The sequence below is a fragment of the Ovis canadensis genome, chromosome 3 (genome assembly GCF_042477335.2).
Source record: "Ovis canadensis isolate MfBH-ARS-UI-01 breed Bighorn chromosome 3, ARS-UI_OviCan_v2, whole genome shotgun sequence".
Lineage (NCBI taxonomy): Eukaryota > Metazoa > Chordata > Mammalia > Artiodactyla > Bovidae > Ovis > Ovis canadensis.
Window position 1 is genome coordinate 99,499,408 of NC_091247.1, and position 23,025 is coordinate 99,522,432.

At 42.9% G+C, this 23,025-nt stretch overlaps 1 protein-coding gene across 2 annotated transcripts in view; it reads right to left on the bottom strand.

Moving 5' to 3' along the window:
• Positions 1-200: 200 nt before the first annotated feature.
• The window catches only part of IL18R1 (interleukin 18 receptor 1), a 37,170-nt gene continuing 14,345 nt past the window's right edge, over positions 201-23,025 (bottom strand). For both annotated transcript variants that reach the window (XM_069583741.1, XM_069583742.1), the window contains 6 exons: positions 19,182-19,244; positions 17,853-17,973; positions 13,565-13,704; positions 11,564-11,725; positions 6,979-7,137; positions 201-3,875 (listed from right to left, as the gene is read on the bottom strand). In XM_069583741.1, the coding sequence (XP_069439842.1) occupies positions 3,520-3,875; positions 6,979-7,137; positions 11,564-11,725; positions 13,565-13,704; positions 17,853-17,973; positions 19,182-19,244 (1,001 nt within the window). In that variant the 3' untranslated portion in view covers positions 201-3,519. The remainder of the gene's footprint in view (positions 3,876-6,978; positions 7,138-11,563; positions 11,726-13,564; positions 13,705-17,852; positions 17,974-19,181; positions 19,245-23,025) is intronic.

Here is a 23,025-nt window from a genome sequence, read left to right on the forward strand (position 1 = left end):
ACAATATTGTTTCTGTTTTATGTTTGACTTCTTGGCTGAGAGATATATGGGATCTTAACTCCCTGATCAGGAATTAAACTCGAACTCCTTGCATTGCAAGGCAAAGTCCTAACTGCTAGACCACCAGAGAAGTCCCTGAAATTTTAAAATAAGTGAAAAAGATGTTGAGATTTTTCAAAAATAAAAGCACAACATCAACGATCCGTTAATGTGTTTTAAAGCACATATTTAATATATACATTTAACACATTTACTACAAAATCCACTTAATGTATTTAAAGAAACATAATGAGAAAGCAAATCATTCTGTTAGAGACGATGATAGGAATAAAATTTCTCATGACCGTATATTTTCACATATAAATCTTCTTAGTAATTAAATCCTTTTACTTTTTTAACCATACAACTGGCATACAAAGTTGTAAGTGCTACAACAGTTAGATCACTTTCTTATACTGAAAATCTTATTTTTGATTTTCAGTAGTATCTACCACAGCTGTTCTATTTAATTTTTTAAGTTGCCTTTAATTTTTTTAATGTTTTCTTTTATGTTGGAGTATCATTGATTTACAATGTTGTGTTAGTTTCAATGTACAGCAAAGTGATTCATGTATCCACATCCATATATCCATTCAGATTCTTCCCCCTCATAGGTCATTCAGGATATTGAATAGAGTTTCCCGGACTGTACTGTAGGTCTTAGCTGATTATCTATTTTATACACAGTAGTACCACAGCTGTTTTAAACAGTATCTGCTTTAAATTTGGGGGGAATTGTCACACTGTACCCGTATATCCAACTAGGCTTCCAAGCTTACCCAGCTCTTTCCTTTGTCTGTAAGGCTGGTAGCTCTCACTCTCTCACTGATTTTCAGGTCCAGCCATTACCACTAAGGCCGTCAGGAAGGCCCAGAGTACTGGGTTCACTTTAAGGAGGCAGATACATGTATTTAGACACTGAAAGTTGCACAAGTCCAGTGAAGAAATATCCTTTCCAATGAAGCTTATCGTATAGATATACTTCTCGTCTATGCTTCTCTGAATAAACGAATATCCTCAAGTCACTGACTCGATGTATCTGAATCTGAGCAAACTTGGGGAGACAGTGAGGAACAGGAAGCCTGGCAAGCTGCAGTCCATGGGGTTGCAGAGAGTCAGACACAACTTAGCAACTGAAAAGCAACAATTAATAATAACGAAAGTGGCAGGGCCAACACTTACAGAGTGTTAATTCTGTGCCAATAACTGATGTAAGTGTTTCATTGATATTTATTCATTTAGCCCCCCTGTACAATTCTTATAAATTCTAATTTTACTGATGAGGAAAACTCATCACAGGTGAGTCAGAGGAGACACCAGAGGTCATGGTAATAGAAAGCCCGGGGTCCAGTTCAGGAGTCTTGGCTGCACACCCCCGTGTCTTGTCCCTCCATCCGATGCCTGCGCCTCTGTGCTCAGTCTTGTCTCTTTGAGACCCCACGGAATGTAGCCCACTGGGCTCCTCTGTTCATGGGATTTCCCAGCAAGAATACTGGAGTGGGTTGCCATTTCTTTCTCCAGGGGATCTTCCCGACCCAGGGAAGGAACCTGCGTCTCCCTTGGCAGGTTTGATCCTGCTGCTGCTGCTGCTAAGTCACTTCAGTCGTGTCCGACTCTTTGTGACCCCATAGACGGCGGCCCACCAGGCTCCCGTCCCTGGGATTTTCCAGGCAAGCATACTGGAGTGGGTTGCCATTTCCTTCTCCAGTGCAGGGAAATGAAAAGTGAAAGTGAAGTTGCTCAGTCGTGTCCTACTCTTGGCGACCCCATGGACTGTAGCCTACCAAGCTCCTCCATCCATGAGATTTCCCAGGCAAGAATACTGGAGTGGGTTGCCATTGCCTTCTCCTATCAAATAAATTGGTAGGCTGATTTATTTTACTGCTGAGCTGAGGGGCATTTGAAATTTGTAACCTTTTAAAAATAGAGCAAGTATATTTAAAATGCATAACCAACAAGGTCCTCTTGGACAGCACAGCAAACTCTGCTCAATGTTATGTACCATTATGTGTTATGTTAGCCTGGATGGGAGGTGAGTTTAGGGGAGAATGGATATGTGTGTATGCATGGCTGAGTCCTTTTGCTATCTACCTGAATCTATCACAACATTGTTAACCAGCTATACCCCAATATAAAAGGTTCCAAAAAAAAAAAAATCGAGCAAGTAACCATCAATTATTTGGCTGCTGAATAACTAATTTGATCTGGTCTCTATCCCATGTCTAAACATTCAAAATCAATAAATGTCTGAGACTGTTTAAAAAAAAAAAACAGAAAATGATTTGTGTCTGGCATGAAAGATAAAAGGTTGTTTGCAGTTCCTTTTAAGAAGTTTCCACAAATAGGTCCAATTAAGCAAGCCCTCTGTAGCATCTTAGTGGGATTTCAAGAACAGTAGGCCTGCAACTGTAGCAAGGATAATTAAAGATGCCCTGAGGTTGATACAATAGCTCAAACCTCACACCCCGCCCTGCACACAGCCCTGCAGCCCCATCCCCAGCCAGTCCCAGGCACTGAGGTGTGTGGAGGTAGGCAGCTCTCGCGAGAGCTTGGAGACACCATTCCAGTTCCTGTGTCACCCATGGCATAGACAATACCGCAAGGTAAACTTAAAATCCTTTAGCTCAACCTTTAGCATTAAAAAGCTCTTAAAGCCTGCCCTTAAGTTATTTGCGCCGTGTCCAGCCTCACATCAGAGGATGAGATGGTTGGATAGCATCATTGATCCAATGGACATGAGTTCGAGCAAACTCCGGGAGATAGTGAAGGACAGGGAGGCTTAGTGGGCTACAGTCCATGGGGTCACAAAGAACCGGACACGAATGAGCGACTGAACAACATCCAACCTCAACGTTGCTGACTATGTGACTGAGCAGACTGCATGCATCCAGTTATAGAAGTAGAGATAGGGGACACATTTCTGTTGAGTTCCTCTGGGAGGAACTTCTGGGAGCTCAGGGATGTCCCTGGTAGCTCAGTTGGTAAAGAATCAGCCTATAAGAGATTTGGTTTGATTCCTGGGTTGGGAAGTCCCCTTGGAGAAGGGATAGGATACCCACTCCAGTATTCTTGGGCTTCACTGGTGGTTCAGATGGTAAACAATATGCAAGCAATGTGGGAGACCTGGGTTCGATCCCTGGGTTGGGAAGACCCCCTGGAGGAGGGCATGGCACCCCACTCCATATTCTTGCCTAGAGAATCCCCATGGACAGAGGAGCCTGATGGGTTACAGTCCATGGGGTCACAAAGAGTCAGATGTGACTGAGCAACTAGGTACACACACAGTGGAAGTCCACGGCCATAGATGAATGTGTAGTCTTATCCCCAGCACCCTAAATGCCAAGTTCATCTTCAGAATGTAAGTAAGATGTTCATGGAGTAGAGTTAAATATTTGAATAATGCCCTCTGTTATCCACAGGCTCAGACACTCAGTCATCAGACTGTCAAGAGCTCTTTCTTCCGCTCGGCTTTTCTGAAGATTAGGTCTTCAAAAGAACAGGCAAGACTTCTGACTCGTCTCTGCAGGGTTTGACTGCTTTTGCAGGCATCAGGTAAAGAAGATTCTTCCAGAACCTTGAGTTATAAGACAGAGACTTGTCTGCCTTCCACTTCAGAACTCTGTGGGATTTCAAAAGCTTCAGTGATTGAGGCAAAAAGCTGAAGTCTCCGACAGGTGTAAATTCAATTAAGATGATTTTAATTTTCCTTTCCACCAGCGCTTCATGGAGTCCACTTTCAAGTTCATACCTGACTTCGCTAGACATATAACTTTTACTGAGAACAATGATCAGCCTTCGGCTTTTCTCTATCAATGAATGGATTTCATCAACAACAGCTGAAAATACAAGAGGTGGCAGGTTAATTTAAGAAAACCAAAAGGGTGGACATGAGATAAAAATCATGTTGCACAGTCCTATTTTGTATTATTTAACTCAGCTTCACTAATAAAGTTTGAAGTAAGTCATTCTCAGTTTCATATGCCTATTTTTTTTAACTAATTTTTTTTTTTTTTTTTTTTTTTTGGCTGTGAGGCATGTGGGATCTTAGTTCCCTGCCCAGGGATAGAACTCACACGCCCTGCATTGGAAGCTAGGAATCTTAACCACTGCCAGGGAAGCCCACGTGCCTATTAAAAGAAGCAATCAACTGCACAAAGATGATAATGAATACCTCCTTAGCCTAACTCTGTGCACGGTAACATCCAACTCTGAGACCCCATGGGTGTAGCCCACCAGGCTCCTCTATCCATGGGGCTTCCCAAGCAAGAATAATGGAGTGGGTTGTTATTTCTTTTTCCAACTCTGTGCCATACCGTCTTCTAAACATGTTACGTATATGAACTCCTTTAATCAGCACAATGATCCTATGAAGAAAGTACTGTAGTTACCCTCATTTTACAGAGGAGGAAACCAAAGCACAGAGTGGTTAAGTAACTTGCACAGAGTCACACAGCTGGTAAATGGCAGAACTGGAATCTGACCCCAAGTGGTCTGGTTCCAGAGTGTCTATTCCTAATCATGACACCATCTTGCCTCTTTACATGCATGGAAGAACATGCTAAACTTCTAATTGAAATATTAAAAAAAAAAACCCAACATTGCCATTATTCTAGACCACAGGTTGATAAACCTTTTCTGTAAAGGGCCAAATGGTAAATATTTTAGCCTTGGCAGGTCATACTATCTTTGTCACAGCTGTTCAGCTCTGCTGATGTAGCTCAAAAGCAGCCACAGACAACACAGGAGCAAATGCATGAGGCTGCTTCAAAGACTGGAGCTGCCCTGGGGTTGACAGACTGCTAACCTCTATTCTAGATCTAGCCCTTCTGAGACTGAGGTTCTGATCCAAACTAGTTATGAATTGATGCTTTCACACTGTGGTGCTGGAGAAGACTCTTGAGAGTCCCCTGGACAGCAAGGAGATCAAACCAGTCAATTCTAAAGGAAATCAACCCTGAATATTCACTGGAAGGACTGACGCTAAAGTTGAAGCTCCAAATACTTTGGCCACTCAGTCAACTCATTGGAAAAGACCCTGATGCTGGGAAAGATTGAGGGCAAGAGGAAAAGGGTGCAACAGAGGATGAGATGGTTGGATGGCATGAGTTTGGACATGAGTTTGAGCAAACTCTGGGAGATAGTGAAGGAAGACAGAGAAGCCTGCTGTGCTGCAGCTCATGGGGTCCCAAAGAGATGGACATGACTAAGTAACTGAATAACAATACAAACATTCTTTATTTTTATTTAAGAATGAAGAAGAAACCTGTTCTTTAAATGATTCCTAGAAAATAATGGAAATATATTAATAATAAAATGGATGCAAAGTCAAGAAGAAATACTTTGTGACAGTGTGTCTTCTTGGATGCAAAGAAGCGACACACAAAAGTATCACAGTGTTGAGCGCATCTGACAATTTGGTACATTATTCCTTAGACAGGTTATTTGTAATTTAAAAATGTTTTCTCTTTCTAATTTGTAACATGTTCCCTTCTTAATTTGTAACCTAGGAGGGAAAAAAATACTTTTTCTAAGCCTTTTTTTTTTTTTGATGTGGACCATTTTTAAAAGTCTTTATTGAATTTGTTACAAGATTGTTCTGTTTGCTTTGCATTTTGGCTGCATGGGATATTAGCTCCCAAACCAGGGATGGAATCTGCACTCCCTGTATTGGAAGGTGAGGTCTTAACCACTGGACCACCAGGGAAGTCCCCACAACTGTTTCTTATTTACTGCCTTATCTTAAATGCCCAGCTTAGAATTTGGCACAAGAATGGTGCTCAGCGAATGCTGAATGAATGAGGGATGGCAACTATCAAGACATTGGTGTTGCGTCATTTGTGAGGCACCAGCATCTAGAATAATTTGGAGTTTAGCTATAATATACTTCAGTATCATGTTACAGCCATTTGTATTCATATATTAATTTAAAACTTGAATTTTGCAATCAAAATATGGTACAAACCATCAATCTCATTCTATTTAACCTTTACCATTACTCCTAATTTCTACTTTAATTTTCTCACAATGTCAACACGATAAAGAAGAAACGTTTTCTGGTAAGAATTAACCTGCATTTATAGTCCAAAGAATCACATATTAAATTAGTTTAATTAGGTTTTGCTATACAAAATACCATCAAAAGAGGGACTCATCCTGTGCTCAGTCATGTTTGATGATTTGTGACTCCATAGACTATAACCCACCAGGCTCCTCTGTCCATGGGATTCTCCAGGCAAGAATATTGGAGTGGGTTGCCATTTTCACCTCCAGGGAATCTTCCCCACCCAGGGTTAGAACCCACATCTTCTGACTGGCAGGCGGCAGATTCTTACCACTGAGCCACCAGGGAAGTCCTCACTCTGGTCTATTAAATGCTTTGTGATAGCAATTCTGGCCCTGGTTCTGAAAATGGAGCACTTGCTCCCTTTCTCCATAGTCAGAGACCTCTGAAGCAAGAGGAAGAGTTCAAGTCCTGGACCCGGCTCCCCAGAAGCCACACTTGGAAGGAGTGCAGGTTGCTCATAGTTTCTGTTTACAGGGGAACAGCTACCCACTCCAATATTCTGGCCTGGAGAATTCCATGTACTGGACTGTCCATGGGGTCACAAAGAGTCGGACATGACTGAGTGACTTTCACTTTTCTTTCATTTTTAAGTAAACAGGAGAGCCTTTTATAAGGTAAGCTATTCATCTTTTAAAAACCGTCTTCACTAATTTTCCTTATTTTTTTAATGCCTCCTTTTAAACTTGGATGTTCCATGTTTATTTATTATTAATGTGTATTTACCTATTTGGCCACACCTCACAGCACGTGGGATCTTAGTTCCCCGACCAGGGATTGAACTCACACCTCCTGTATTGGAAGCTAGGAGTTTTAAGCACTGGATCGCCAGGGAAGTCCCCTTCCACTAGTTTTCTGTCTGGCATTCCCTTTCTTACCTCCTCCAGGAACCACATCTCTTTCAAATATGCATAACTTATACCCAAAATGTTTCTCCAACACCCTGGGCAAAGTCTCCACAGCAAACGCGTGCTCCTCTCCATGCTCGGGCTGACACTCTTTCAGGTAGGACACGAAAGCGTCATATGTTTTTCCATCTAGGAGATAAGGTTGACCCTTTTCATTAGTGTGAAAACAAGGCTTTATTAACTAAAGACTTGAGTGAAAGTCCTAGAAGGTGGGAATGGAATCATTGAAAGAGAAAAGTTAAATATAGCATCCTCACATTCAAGCGCATCAGTCCAACACAGTGTAGACATTAAATCACATACACCGCTGTGTGTGAGCCAGATGGCTAGTGGGAGGCTGCTGAAGAGCACAGGGAGCCCAGCTTGGTGCTCTGTGATGACCTAGAGGGGTGGGGTGTCGGGGCGGGGGGCGCGCTGGTGCAGGGCGGCCCAAGAGGGAAGGGGCATATGTATACACATAGCTGATTCACTTTGTGGTACAGCAGAAACTAACGCACTGTTAAGCAATTATACTCCAATCAAAACGTCTGTGCAGTTCTTCATATATTGATTATACCTCGATGAAGCTATTAAATAAAAGAATAAAGTGTTTTTGATAGAAAACAAATCATAAAATAAAACAAGAATGTTTAAACTAGGAAATGCCTAAGGTCCCTCAAATATCCTTTGGTTCCATGTTTTTCATGCATTCCTCTTTATCTCTGACTTTTGAAGGGGTCAACAACAAGGAATACACTCAGTTATTATTATAGGCCAACAAAAAAATAACATACTCAGACCTTGTATGGGAATCAAGTAGTCAACTGGCAAATGTTTCCTAAGCATGTACATTAAAGAGTCCCACTGCCTGACACCTAAAAGGTCTCTTGACACAGAGACCTGTGAAGACAGATGAAGAGTTCAAGTCCTAGACCAGGCCCCCAAAAGCCATAACTGAAAGGAGTGCAGACTTTAGGTCAGGGCACTAAAGGAGCTTAAAGAAAACAGAAGGTCAAGGAGCCCAAATATGCTCTCTTTCCAGGATCGGGAAGCAAATATTAGCTTGGCTTATTCTACTGCTATTAATATCATTTAATTCTACCACCATCTGAATCTACCCTCAAAACCACCCCCTGAAAGTGAGAATAAAAAGGAAGCTGACTATTATAAACAGTGCTGGGATGAACATTGGGGTACACAAGCAACCTAGATGTCCGTCAGCAGATGAATGGATAAGAAAGCTGTGGTACATATACACAAGGGAGTATTACTCAGCCATTAAAAAGAATACATTTGAATCAGTTCTAATGAGGTGGATGAAACTGGAGCCGATTATACAGAGTGAAGTAAGCCAGAAAGAAAAACACCAGTACAGTATACTAACACATATATATGGAATTTAGAAAGATGGTAACGATAACCCTGTATGCGAGACAACAAAAGAGACACAGATGTATAGAACAGTCTCTTGGACTCTGTGGGAGTGGGAGAGGGTGGGATGATTTGGGAGAATGGCATTGAAACATGTATAATATAATTTAAGAAATGAATCGCCAGTCTAGGTTCAATGCAGGATATAGGATGCTTGGGGCTGGTGCACAGGGATGACCTAGAGAGATGGTACAGGGAGGGAGGAGGGAGGGGGTTTCAGGATTGGGAACATGTGTATACCCGTGGCAGACTCATGTTGATGTAAGGCAAAACCAGTACAGTATTGTAAAGTAAAATAAAAATAAATTAATTCATTAATTTAGAAAAAGAAAGCTGAGTATTTAGCCTGGAGAATGGAAAGAAGTGATGGGAGATGACTGAAATCATATGCTATAGGAACACACGCTACATGGTCTATGATGCTTTAGACGGCAATAGAAAAGCTTCTGGTCTATTATAGGTTTTCATTGATAACATCTGCTCCTATTTAATTCTGGATAGGAAAGCAGTGTTCAAGGGGACTGTGTCAGCCAACAATAAAGACTGTTCTACTAACTGGGTGACTGAAAAATAATACACATCTCTCTCTTCTGCTTTCATCCAATCTATTTGAGAAGACAGAGAGGACACATGCAACAACTTGAAAAAGCTGACAAATAATATTAGCAGCTACAAGACAATGAAAACAAAACAACAAACAAATAAACAAAAAAAACTTGGTCAAAGAGTAAGCAGAGATCTCCATGGATATGATGTTAGTTGGGGTCAGTAGAGGAAGAAGGGGGAGTAACTATAAAAAGGTCTACCTTATCCCATGACATTTGGTTCGATGCTAGAGGAATTAGATTTATGCTTGAGCACATTATTGGGGTGAGTGAATTTGCTACTGAGTTGAAGGCTAAATATTATTGGTTTCTTTATATCAAAAGAATAGGGTAAAAGCATTCTTGGTCCATGTTCTTTATGTTGAGTTATCACTTATGCTCAACGACCCAGCCCAATATCTTCAGCAGCATCCAGGCTCACAAAACAACCCTTTCTGTCTCTGGGAAAAGATTCTCCAGTTCTGCCTCTTGCACCCTGGTTCAGCGATTCAAATCAGAACTTATCGTTGGTTTAGAGCAACTGCTTTGCAGGACAGAGCATGTATGAAAGACTGAACATTTGGTAAAAGTTGCAGAATTCACATTCATATCAAAGGCAAGAAAAGTTGGCAGAAACAGAGCTACTTCTGAATTTAATCAGTAAGTGGGTTCCTTGAATAACTCTTAGGTTGTTGTGAAATACAGCCTTCTATCAGTATAAGTAAGAGCCAGTGATTCCATTGGGCTTCCCAGGTGACTTAGTGGTAAACGAATCTGCCTGCCAATGCAGGAGACGCAAGAGACGTGGGTTTGATTCCTGGCCTGGGAAGATCCCCTGGAGTAGGAAATGGCAACTGGCTCCAGTATTCTTGCCTGGAAAATTCCATGTACAGAGGAGCCTGGTGGGCTACAGTCCATGGGGCTAGAGAGTTGGACACAACTGAGCGACTAAGCGCACAAATATACATCAAACCAACTGTATCCACATCTATATTTCATTGTACTTCAGGGAGTTTCCCTTCAGTTACACTGCACACAAACGAAATGATGGCTATACAAAGTTCTCCACTGCATCACTTCTGCAATAATGGAAGGCTGTAAGAAACCCGAGTGTCCATCAAGTGGTGACTCAATAAACAAAGGTGCATCCACAGAAATAAAACATTGTGCGATCCGAAAAAACGAGAGGCTTTATAAACTAAGATGGAAGGGTACCCAAGGTACAGTAAAGCAAAGTTCAGAACAGGGTGTAGAGCATGGCAAGATCTGACTTTCAAACAGGAGTGAAATATGATTCTCTATTATTAATATTCATTTGAATATACTACCAATAGGAGATGAGGTGGGAAACAGGCGTTGAATGAACATATATGTATCATTTCTAAGAGTTTTGGTGTTTTGAGCTACATATGTGCTATACACACACATACACACACACACAGATACAAAAGCAAGTGCGATGCATTATACACATATCTTTCTAATTTGGTAACTATTTTGAATTTTAAAAAAAATTTATCTCTTTATTTGGCTGCCCTGGGCCTTATTTGCAGCCCTCAGAATCTTCACTGTGGCAGGCGGGATTTTTTTTCAGTAGTGACATTCAGAATGTCTTTTTTCAGCTGCAGCATGTGGAATATAGTTCCCAGACCCAGGATCAAACCCGGGGCCCCTGCACTGGGAACGTGGAGTCTTAGCCACAGGATCACCAGGGAAGCCCCTCTATTTTGAATCTTGAGGACTTCTAATCACCTTCAAAATTAGGAAAACTGAGAAACCACAGTCCCCAGATAGAAGGAGGAACAGATTAAAAAAATAGCAGATCTAGGGGACTGGAACTCAGGTCATGTGGTATGGAGTTCAAGGTTCTTGCAAGTCCATCATGCAGCCTCCTTTGCCGGGTTTAAATAATGAACCATGATACAATTCAATTTAAATGACTTTAATTGAGTGTGCACTTTGCGTAAGGCACCAGATGGTGTGTGAGCAATGACATTCAGACACACCGTCCTTGGGCAAGAACACGTCACAGGACATTTAGAAGAACACAGTACACATGGATGAAAGGATCAGGGAATGATTTTCGGCAGCAGGTAAGTGAGCACAAGAGAAAGCAGAGCCGACAGCATCCACAGCAGATGATCCGCCAGATAGCTTTTCTCATGGAAAGCCTCTGCTGCTGCTGCTGCTGCTGCTGCTAAGTCACGGCAGTCGTGCCCGACTCTGTGCGACCCCATAGACGGCAGCCCACCAGGCTCCCATCCCTGGGATTCTCCAGGCAACAACACTGGAGTGGGTTGCCATTGCCTTCTCCAGTGCATGAAAGTGAAAAGTGAAAGGGAAGTCGCTCAGTCGTGTCCGACTCCTCGAGACCCCATGGACTGCAGCACACCAGGCTCCTCTGTCCATGGGATTTTTCAGGCAAGAGTACTGGAGTGGGGTGCCATTGCCTTCTCCCCTACTGCCATTAACTCAACAATATAATCAACGTAAGGTGATTAGTTCATAGCTTCTTAATGAAACTGTAAGATAAGAGATCCCAGCATTATGACATTCGTTACCTGTTAAGGTTTCGTCTCTTCCCATGAAATGTCTATAAAATAGAACCAAGTCAACTCTATAAATGACACCCACGGTCACCAGGCAGACAACCATCACTGAGATCACGACAGCTACGATCATTCCTCTAGTGAAGACGTGGCCTGGGATGTCAACCGTGTCTTCTAGAAAGAAAAAGAAAATGGGAAAAATCAGTCAGGGAAATTTCATCAGAGTCTTTTGACAGTCACACTGCTGTGGTCAGTTTTTTACCTTTAACACAAATCGACTTGTCTATCCAGTTACTCTGAACTCCTGCCTTTAGTCTCCTGCGGTGATCTTTCTGCTCCATAGAAATGTATACAAGGGTATTATTCAGAGATGTGGACTGAGAGTCTGTTCCTACCCGAGGAAGTCAGATTTCTAGGATGCTGAGACACCAAGCGAAACGCAGAAGGACCGGCACATAAAGCTCAGTTCGTGGGCTGGGAACACATTGTGAAGGCGTGGAATCTTTTAATTTTTATTTATTTTTAATTAATTTTTGCTGATTTACAATGTGGTGCTAGTTTCTACTGTACAGCCAAATGAATCGGCCACACATATACATGTACCCCCTCCGGTGTGGGCTTCCTTCCGATTCAGCTCGCCACAAAGCATTCAGCAGAGTTCTCCGTGCTCTACTCATCAGTCATCTACCTCGTTAGTCTATATGTGTCAATCTCAACCCCCCATTTCCCCCTTGGTGCCCGTACATTTGTTCTCTGCGTTTGCGTCTCTATTTCCGCTCTGCACGTAGGAGCATCCACGCCATTTTTCTACATTGCACATATCCATGCATAGACGGTATTCGTTTTCCTCTTTCTGACTTCACTCTGTATGACACTCTCTAGGCCCACCCATGTCTCTGCCAAGGACACTATGTTTTAATTGAAGTGCGGTTGATTTATACTGTTATGCGAGTCTCAGGCGCACAGCAAAGTGAATCTGTTATATGTATGCCTAAATTCACGCTTCTTCAGATTCTTTTCTTACATAGACCATTACAGAATACTGAGTAGAGGTCCCTGACTTATACAGTAGATCCTTATTTGTTATCTGTTTTATACACAGCGGTGCGCATATGTCCATCCCCAACTTCCGATTTGCCCCTCCCCCACCCCTTACTCCCTGGTAACCTTGAGAGATTGAGTGCCCAGGCGAGGGCATGTGGGCTTCAGCCTGGATCCATCACCCATTCTGTGTCCTAGAGAAAGCCACTGATACCCTAAACTCCGTGTGTTATCTGTATGCACAGGACAGTGGTGAAGCTAGTAATATTTTCTCCTTCACATACACGGCTGCTGTTTTGAAGGTGGGTTAAATATTACAAATAAGTAGTGAACACATTACCTGGCACTCAGCTCTGAGAATTTTTGCATATTTTTATATGAAAATGTCCTTTGAGAAAAAAAGTTACCTTTCCTAGATGGATTGAGTTTATGCTCATTACGGACAATATAACACATAAAGGTAAAAAGGACAGAATAATTTTTTTTTAATAAATCTGTTCAAAACTTTTAAAGTTGCACACTTTTTTTAAAAAAATTTTAATTTTTTGGCCACACAGCGTGAGGAATCTTATGCTGGGACTGAACCCACACCCCCTGCGTTGGAAGTTCAGAGTCCCAATGACTAGACCCGCAGGGAAATCCCAACAGAATAATTTTTAATAACCATTCCACAGTGTGACCAGGGCCACTGCCAACACGCTAGTACATTTCCTTCTAGATTTTCTTTTTTCCCTGAAAACAGTTACTTAATTGGACCCACGTGGTGATCACTCTTTATTGCTTAACATTATGAGAGACAGCAGTGGGGCTGAGCACCAGCGCTGCCACCGAACACCTGTGAAAAGTCAAACCCTTCACCTCTCAGGAGTTTGGTTCCTGGTGTGTAAGGTGAGGAAGCGATGAGCTATGACAGGCCTCTCAGCTGCAGCATTCTAGGTTTGCATCAACTTCCAAAGATAAAATTTCTCACACCTTTTAGCAGCAAGAGGAAGCTTTTGGTGTCGGTGCTGCCCTCATTGGCCGCAGTGCAATTGTATGAAGAGTTTAGATTTCTTGTGTTTATGTTCTTAATCCTCAGTATTCTGGAAGCAAGCCATTTGCCTTCTGAAGTCCTGTAAGAGAGGAACAGGGTTTAGAATAGGCTATGTGTCATTACCAGCAACATGACCCATGAGAGAGGAATCTGTTTGCACAAATACATCTGTAAAAAGCAATGCTCTGTGGACTTCAGTGATCTTCGCTTTCTGGTGAGTTCTGTTCAAGTGTGAGCTGCCTGCTCCCTGGGAATGTCAGTCCTCCTGAGATCATCTGGGGCAGGTGCTGCCTAGAACTAAAATGCCTGGAAGATGACAGTTGAAAATACAAGAAAATATTTTCTCTCTCAATTACAGGGATACTTCATTTTACTGAACTTTGCTTTATTGCACTTTGCAGATATTGCACTTTTTATAAATTAAAGGTGTATCAAGCAAGTCTCTGGGTGCCGTTTTCCCAACAGCATTTGCTCCCTTTCTGTCTCTATGTCGAATTTTGGTAATTCTCATAAATTCACATTTTTTCATTATCATTATATTTGTTAGGGAATCTGTGATCACGGATCTTTGATGCTACTATCATAATGGTTTGGGCATTTATTTTAGCCATCAAGTACTTTTAAATGAGGTAGGGACATTGTTTTTTACATTTAATGCCATCACACACTTAATAGAGTACAGTACATGCCCAGTCACTCAAATGTGTCTGACTCTTTTGCGACCCCATGGACGGTAGTCTGCCAGGTTCCTCTGTCCATGCAGTTTCCCAGGTAAGAATATTGGAGTGGGTTGCCGTTTCCTTCTCCACGGGATCTTCCCAATCCAGGAATCAAACCTGCGTCCCCGCATCTCTTTTTTACCACTGAGTCACTGGGGACGCGCACAGTATAGTGTAAATAATTTCACGTGCATTGGGAAACCAAAAAACTCATGGGACTCACTTTATTGCAGTGTTTGCTTTATGGCTGTGGTGTGGAACCAAACCCGCAGTAGCTCCAAGGTGTGCCTGTGTTTCATCCACTCCTCCTGTCCTGACTATTCTGTCCCACCCACCGTGAAGTCTCTGCCAGCAGTGATGGGCTGCGAATCCTTGGTACAGATACAGATGCATGTCAACCTTGTCCTCACAGCCCTAATGATAACGCTTATTTTGTTCCGCATGTAAGTTAAAACACAATACTATTTTCAGACATCCTCCAAGCACATGAGAAATACCAGTCAAGCTGCTCAGAGAGTGTCAGAAAAGGACCAAAGACCACCAGTGCAGTCAGCTGTCTTTCTCTTATGAAAGGACTCAAGATGTCCTGTCTTTGATACAGGGCAAATGCTCTTGATATCTGCCTCTTGCCAATGGCAGGCTCTATAGGCTTGGGGTCAGCCAGCACTCCCAGGTATAGTCATTCACCTGCCAGGCCTCCAGCAGCTGGACGGAGACCCACTGCAGCCTCCAACTCTCTCAGTTTCATTTTAGAACCAAAGTCTCTACTGAAGTCACCAAACCAGAAATAGCTTCCCTGGTGGCTCATATGGTAAAGAATTTGCCTGCAATGTGGGAGGACCTCGGTTTGCCCCCTGGGTTGCGGAGATCCCCTGGAGAAGGAAATGGCACCCCACTTCAGTATTCTTGCTGGGAGAATTCCATGGACAGAGGAGCCTGGTGTAAAGAGTCCACGGGGTCACAAAGAGTCAGACACAACTGAGCGACTAACACTTTCATCTTTCTTTCAGCATCAATGTGAAATCCACAAACAAGACACAGAAAAGCTACCAAGAAGCCAAAATAGCAGACATAAGTTCATGCAGCCACTATAAGGAAAGATCTAGCGGTGCTTTAGCGCTTAGCTGAGTTTAAGCCTCATTTCTGTAAGTCTGGTGAGTTGGTTTTCTGTGCCTCCAGAGATGAGCGATAGACCATGGGAAGAGGGAAATGCAGGAATCCAGTGGGGGAAAGGATGCTGAGGACAAGACACAGCAGCTGGAAGGCCACATAGTCCAGCTGAGCCAGAGCTGCATGAGCAGCAAGCACACACCTGATTCTGGGTGAGGGCATGGACCCTGCACTGTAAGAAGCTTGTACACATGTGTCAGCAAGAATTGAGGGCTGCCAGCAAGATGACAGAGAATATATATACAACATATATATGTGTGTGTGTGTGTGTGTGTGTGTGTGTGTGTATAAAAAAAAAGAAGGAAAAGCTAAAAAATGCAGCTAAGGTGACAGACACCTCAGGACCATGACTCACTAAAACCTAAGTGTACAATTACTTAATAATGACAGTAATGACTCCAAACCGTTCAGAAGCATTAAATGGCCACAGAGGGACTTCCCAGGCGGTCCAGCGGTTAAGATTTAGCACTTGCACTTTAGGAGGTGCTAGTTTGATTCTAGGTCAGAGAACTAAGATCCCACAAAGGCAGGTGCAGGCAAAAATGAATACATGGTCATAGGCTCCGTGTGCTTTGTTTTCATGAAGTATAACCATTCCTTTCTTGCTGCTGTCCAGTCACTCAGGTCCAACTCTTTTGCAACCCCATGGACAGCAGGCCCGCAGCCCACCAGGCTTCCCTGTCCTCCACCATCTCCCAGAGTTTACTCCAACTCATGTTCTTTAATACAGGATATTTAAGTATTGAACTATATGCCATTTGGAGCTTTTTGCACTAACGCTGCCTCCTAGGAATTTATACCTAACAACCCTGTTGGGTTTTATTCTACCTGCTCTTATTGCGCTTCTAATTTCCATTAATGGGCACTGACAGGAAAAGGCTGCCACAGTTACCATGGTCAATGTCAATCGACCAACAGCAAATGTCCTGGGGTAGGTGATGAGTCATTTAAATCAGTGTTTTCTCGAGTCATCATTTACAGCCGACAATCTTTGGAGACCTCCTGGACTTAAGAAACTTCCTTAATTCTCACCTTTAAGAGAGATAATCATATGCATATATATATATGGCTGATTTGGCTTGTTGTACAGTAGAAACTAACAGCATTGTAAAGCAACTACACTCCAATAAAAATTTTTAAAAAGCAAATATAATTGATAAGTTGGACTACCCTAAAAAAAAAAAAAGATAATCACTATAAGGAATGGCAGCTCTGAACTATGCCCAAAGAGCAGGAGGCAGTGTCTATGTCAGCATTCCTCACACCCAGTGAAGATATCTCCAAAAAACTGTCTTCAAATGGCTCTCTCCATCTTCGCAATTTTTAGTTCTCGTTTCCATAATTTCCAACAAGAGAACAAAGAAAAGTGTGCACGGGGGAAAGTACGGGGGCAGATCTGGAGAGGAAGTGGTATTAATAGATGGCCTGCCTGTGGCCAGGGGCGTCCCAGGATTCTCAGAGAGAGGTGCTGATGACGGGCTGTGTCACCTACGGACACCCAGCTGGCCCCACGGTGACACGTAGGCGACACAGCCAGGCATGCACTAAGGGTCCGGAGCGTGCTCAAGGGGCCCAGAGTGACTTGACATGTCCCAGTCTCCTGACCTGGTCTTTTCTCTGGCACATTCGTAAAATCAAAGCATCTAACACGATGTTCAAAGTTCATATGACGGTGGCCTAGTTAATCACTCTTTCATAAGATGCTTAAGGTAAAGTCTTTACCCCCATCAGATCCTGACTCACCAAAAGCTACTTCTGTAAGGCAGTGCTAATAAGCCTCACTGACCTTCTTTTTCTCTTTTGACTACACCACATGTCATGCAGGATCTTAGCTCCCTGATCAGGGAACGAACCCGCACCTCCTACATTAGAAGCACGCAGACTGGACCACTGGACTGCCAGGGAAGTCCCGACCTTCTCTTTCTAATTTAGATCTCAGCAATAAATTTCTGCATCATTCATCAGCTTAGATATGAGAATTATAATTATAAACTATGTCAGTTATAATTATAAGTTAATTCATCTCAAGCATCTTATCAGTCTTTTAGGAGTCTGGTGTTTTGATCATATATATATATATATACATATATATATATATATGACACAGGGGCTTTCCTGGTGGCTCGGTGGTAAAGATCCCACCTGCCAGTGCAGGAGATGTGGGTTTGATTCTTGGTCTGGGAAGATCTCCTAAATTAGGAAATGGCATCTCACTCCAGTATTCTTGCCTGGGAACTCCCATGGACAGAGGAGTCTGGCACACTACAGCCCATGGAGTTGCAAAACACTCAGACACGACTTAGTAGCTGAACAACAACAATACATCACATGTCCATACCTAATTCTCGTCATATTCCCTTCATGTACATTAGGATCACTTTTATTGTTTCCCGGGGTGTGCCAGTAAATTACATCCTTTTCATTCAGCAAAGCAGAGCAGTTGAGCTGTATATCTTTTCCTAGGTAAAAGTTGACAACCAACATTCTGATTTTAGAAACTCAAGTTTCCCAAAGGCTAAAATTAATAAAGCCAATGTATATTAATGTAACATATAATGCTAATATAGTGCTGCATCTAGGAAAAATATGCCTTGTTTTCATAAAAAAAAAAACTTATAAAGCAGAGAAATTAGGTTGTGATTACAAGTCATCACCAAACTATGAATTGGCCTTTATTCAAATATTTATGTTGAAATCAATTATTAAAACTTAGGAAGGCCAGTGGACTTTCTTTTCAACCAACAGTCTAATAAGTAGTGTCAGGCCAAAACACCCACTGTAACGTCTAGAAAAACAAAATGGATAAAAGACAAAAAATTAAATTAGCTAAAAATTAAAGTTGTCAAAGTGCAGGGGAAACCAAGAGAAACAGTTGGACAGAAAGTACAGTGAGGAATCAAGTTCTTCCAGGGTGAACTGGGGCTTCCCTGGTGGCTTAGGCTTAAAGAATCTCCCTGCCAATGCAGGAGATACAAGTTCAATCCCTGGCTCAGGAGATCCCCTGGTGAGCGAATGGCTACACACTCCAGTCTTCTTGCCTGGAGAAGTACATGGACAGAGGCGCCTGGCAGGCTACAGTCCACAGGGTCACAAAAGAACCCAATACAACTCAGCAACTGAACAGCAAAAACAACAGTCAAGTCAGTCCACTGATTCAAAGTGAATCTCTTAATCAAATATTCAAACCATACAGTAAGTTTGAATAATTTCTCTAGAGAATTCCCACTGAGTTTTCATATTTAAAAAGGACCACAGTTACTATTTGGAGAAGGAAATGGCAACCCACTCTAGTATTCTGGCCTGGAAAATCCCATGGACAGAGGAGCCTAGAGGTCTACAGTCCAGGGGGTCGCAAAGAGTCAGACATGACTTAGTGACTAAACAACAGTTACTGTTATAGAAAAGCCACATAGAAAGTGACTAAAACCATGGGTCTGCAAACCATAGGCACTTCCATAATCATTTGAACACATTGCTAATTTTAACTATCACTAAAAAGGGCAACATTCAAACAATGACAAGGCTTTCCTGCTTCTGTAATATTGTTCAGTAAACATGATATGTGTTACAAACACAATGTTGATCAATAAAAAACCAGATTTAGCCTTGAAAGACTCAATTATGCCCCCCGTTCATAAACCCAAGATATATATTGGTCAAAATATACCTAGTTCCACTTTAACTTCATCGATCTTTGGTCCAAGAAGAGCTGGAATTATCTTACTGTGGTCTGAAAGTGAATAAAGAAAAGAAAAATGCATTAGTGTTGCAGGGAGCTTTGCTAAGACAGATGTATTACAATATCTGTTGTAATATACTTATTATTGCAGGTAACAAACATTCTGACAATCATCACTTTACATTTATTACTTTATTGTATTTTCATTAGATAAGGGAGGCAGGGAATACTGGTTGCCCTTTCACTTTCCATCAACTGAAAGCTCACCTAGCTGGAGAGAGCTTACTGAACTTGGTCTCCCCTCAATTCCACCTATGACTTCTGCCCAGCACAGCTAAAAGCCAGAAAATGCAGGAAGACAATGAAACCTCCAGACTTAGAAGACGCAGACTCACTGGGAATTGTCTTTATGTTCTCCCTTCTCTCTGCCCTCAATGCCTCAAAATAGATTTACTGGGTGCAAGGCACTGTCAAGGGGCGTGTGCCAAGGATGAAGGTGCCTCTAGAAGCTGGGGAAGGCAAGATACTGATTCTCCTGCAGAGCCTCTAGAATGAACACAATCCTACCGAAACCTGGAACTTAGCCCAGGGAAACCATCTTAGACTTTTGACCTCTAAAACTGTACAATACATTTATGTTGTTTGAAGACAGGAAGCTTGTGGTAATTTGTACATTCACAATGCATGCATGGAATAAAGTTATATACGTGGACAGTTGGAGAGAAAAGGGAAAATGCTGCTAAAGCAAATGAGCTCTAGAAACTGTGAGCCCACCACCTTGTTGGATGAGTCAACCTAGGAGTTTACAGCTTCCTGGGAAAGAATAAGAAGGATGGATAAGCCACCTGTTTTCAGACACTTGAAGGAGCTGTCATTTGCAGAAGGGACCAGATTTAATTTGTGGCGTTACTGAAGGCAACCACAGACACGAGTGGAAACTACAGGAAGGCGTCAGTTCAGTTCAGTCGTTCAGTCGCATCTGACTCTTTGTGACCCCGTAGACTGCAGCACGCCCAGCCTCCCTGTCCATCACCAACTCCTGGAATTTACTCAAACTCATGTCCATTGAGCTGGTGATGCCATCCAGCCATCTCATCCTCTGTCGTCCCCTTCTCCTCCCGCCTTCAATCTTTCCCAGCATGAGGGTCTTTTCAAGTGAGTCAGTTCTTCACATTAGGTGGCCAAAGTATTGGAGTTTCAGCTTCAGCATCAGTCCTTCCAATGAACACTCAGGACTGATTTCCTTTAGGATGAACTTCTTGGACCTCCTAGCTGTCCAAAGGACTCTCAAGCGTCTTATCCAACACCGCAGTTCAAAACCATCAATTCTTCAGTGCTCAGCTTTCTTTACAGTCCAACTCTCACATCCATACGTGACTACTGGAAAAACCATAGCTTTGACTACATGGACCTTTCTGGCAAAGTAATGTCTGCTTTTTAATATGCTGCCTAGGCTGGTCATAACTTTCCTTTCAAGTACTGCTGCTGCTGCTGCTGCTGCTGCTGCTGCTGCTAAGTCGCTTTAGTCATGTTTGACTCTGTGCGACCCCATAGATGGCAGCCCACCAGGCTCCCCTGTCCCTGGGATTCTCCAGGCAAGAACACTGGAGTGGGCTGCCATTGCCTTCTCCATTTCAAGGAGTAAGTGTCTTTTAATTTCATGACTGCAGTCACCATCTGCAGTGATTTTGGAGCCCCAGAAAATAAAGTCTCTCACTGTTTCCATTGTTTCCCCATCTATTTGCCATGAAGTGATAGGACCAGACGCCATATGCTTGGTTGTCTGAATGTTGAGTTTTAAGCCAACTTCTTTACTCTCCTCTTTCAGTTTCATCAAGAGGCTCTTTAGTTCTTCTTTTCTTTCTGCCATGAGTGTGGTGTCATCTGCATATCTGAGGTTACTGACATTTCTCCCAGCATTCTTGATTCCAGCTTGTGTTTCATCTAGCCCAGCATTTCTCATGATATATAAGTTATATAATAAACAGGGTGACAATATACAGCCTTGACGTACTCTTTTCCCGATTTGGAACAAGTGTGTTGTTCCATGTCCAGTTCTAACTGTTGTTTCTTGACCTACATACAGTTTTCTCAGGAGGCAGGTCAGGTGATCTGGTATTCCAATCTCTTTAAGAATTTTCCACAGTTCATTGTGAAGGCATAAGTGGACTCAATGGAAAAAAAAAAAAAAGACTCGTTGACAATCAAGCGTTAAAATCTGGACCCAGCTGCTGAGTGATTTGGTCATTTCCAAGGCAGTTCCCAAGAAGAGACTGAATGATCTATTATTGGCTGAGCCATATGAAGGATATCTTCATTGGGTGGGATTTAATTAAATAATTACTTCTAAGGTCTCCAGCTCTGGTGGCTTAGATGGTAAAGAATCTGCCTGCAATGCAGGAGACCTGGGTTAGATCCCTGGGTTGGGAAGATGCCTTGGAGAAGGAAATGGCTACCCACTCCAGTATTCTTGCCTGGAGAGTCCCCATGGACAGAGGAGCCTGGTGGGCTCCAGTCCATGTGATCACAAAGAGTCAGACATGACTGAAGAGACTTTCCAAGCAAGCAAGCAAGCAAGGTCTCCAATACCCTACAAGTCCAGGCTTCAGTGTTTCCATTACATAGGGTCTGGGTTCATGGTAAACCAGCATAAAAGCCGTCATCCCCAAACGTAAAGCTTCTTCCACACTTGTGCTCCTTACATGCTCTCGCCTGAGTGGACTGTCCCTGGCGTGTCTTCTTATCTGTCCTTCATGCTCTGCCTCTAGGAACCAGCTCAAACAGCCTCCAGCATCTCTTCTACCTCTGGACTCTTTCTGAACCCTTAGAAACTCACAGATGACTTCAATTTCATATTCCATGGTGCTTCTATGTGGCTCATTATCTTGATACAGAGCAGGATCCAGGGGGCTCCTGGGCACAAAAGACTTTCTGTGTCCCCCGTTTATTGAATAAAGGAAATTGGCTTCATTCAGCCTCCAGGACCTTGAGTTTCCAGGATGCGGTGACAAGGGAGGAACAGTCAAGAAAGAATAGTGCAGCCTTGGGGCAGCGTCCTGGTTCCCCCTCAAGGGATACACAGAACAGTATCTTTGAGCTGTTTTGCAAATACTGAAACCCCCACCAGGTGGGAGAAGTTAGCAGTGATAAATGGAATACTTTCTGCCACACCAATTAACAAAGGATGTCACAGTCATCAGAGACTGCTGCTGTTGTTCCGCTGCTCAGCCACGTCGAACTCTTTGCAACCCCATGGATTGCAGTGTGTCAGGCTTCCCTGTCCTTCATTATCCCCTGGAGTTTGCTCAAACTCATGACCATTGAGTCTGTCATGCTATCCAACCATCTTATCCTTATCAAAGATTGCAGCCCTCCAATGTGAGCTAGGGCTTTCCAGATGGTGTTAGTGATAAAGAATCCACCTACTAATGCAGGAGTCACAGAAGACACAGATTCAATCCCTGGGTCAAGAAGATTTCCTGGGGGAAGAAATGGCAACCCATTCCAGGTTCAATCCCTGGGTTGAGAAGAACCCCTGAATTAGGAAACGGCAACCCATTCCCGTATTCTTGCCTGGGAGATCCCATGGACTGAAGAGCTTGGCAGGCTACAGTCCATGGGGTTGCACAGAGTCAGACACAACTAAGCAAATGAGCACAGCACTAATGTGAGCCTCTGAGCCCTGAGGGAACTCGGGAAGTAGCATACCTGCCATCTCGCAGTGGCCAGGCTACAGCCACTGCCCAGGGTGAGCCCTTAGGAAACTCCAGATGTGAAAACCCAGGATACTGGCCCCAGATAGCTGAAGTGAAGTGAAGTGAAAGTTGCTCAG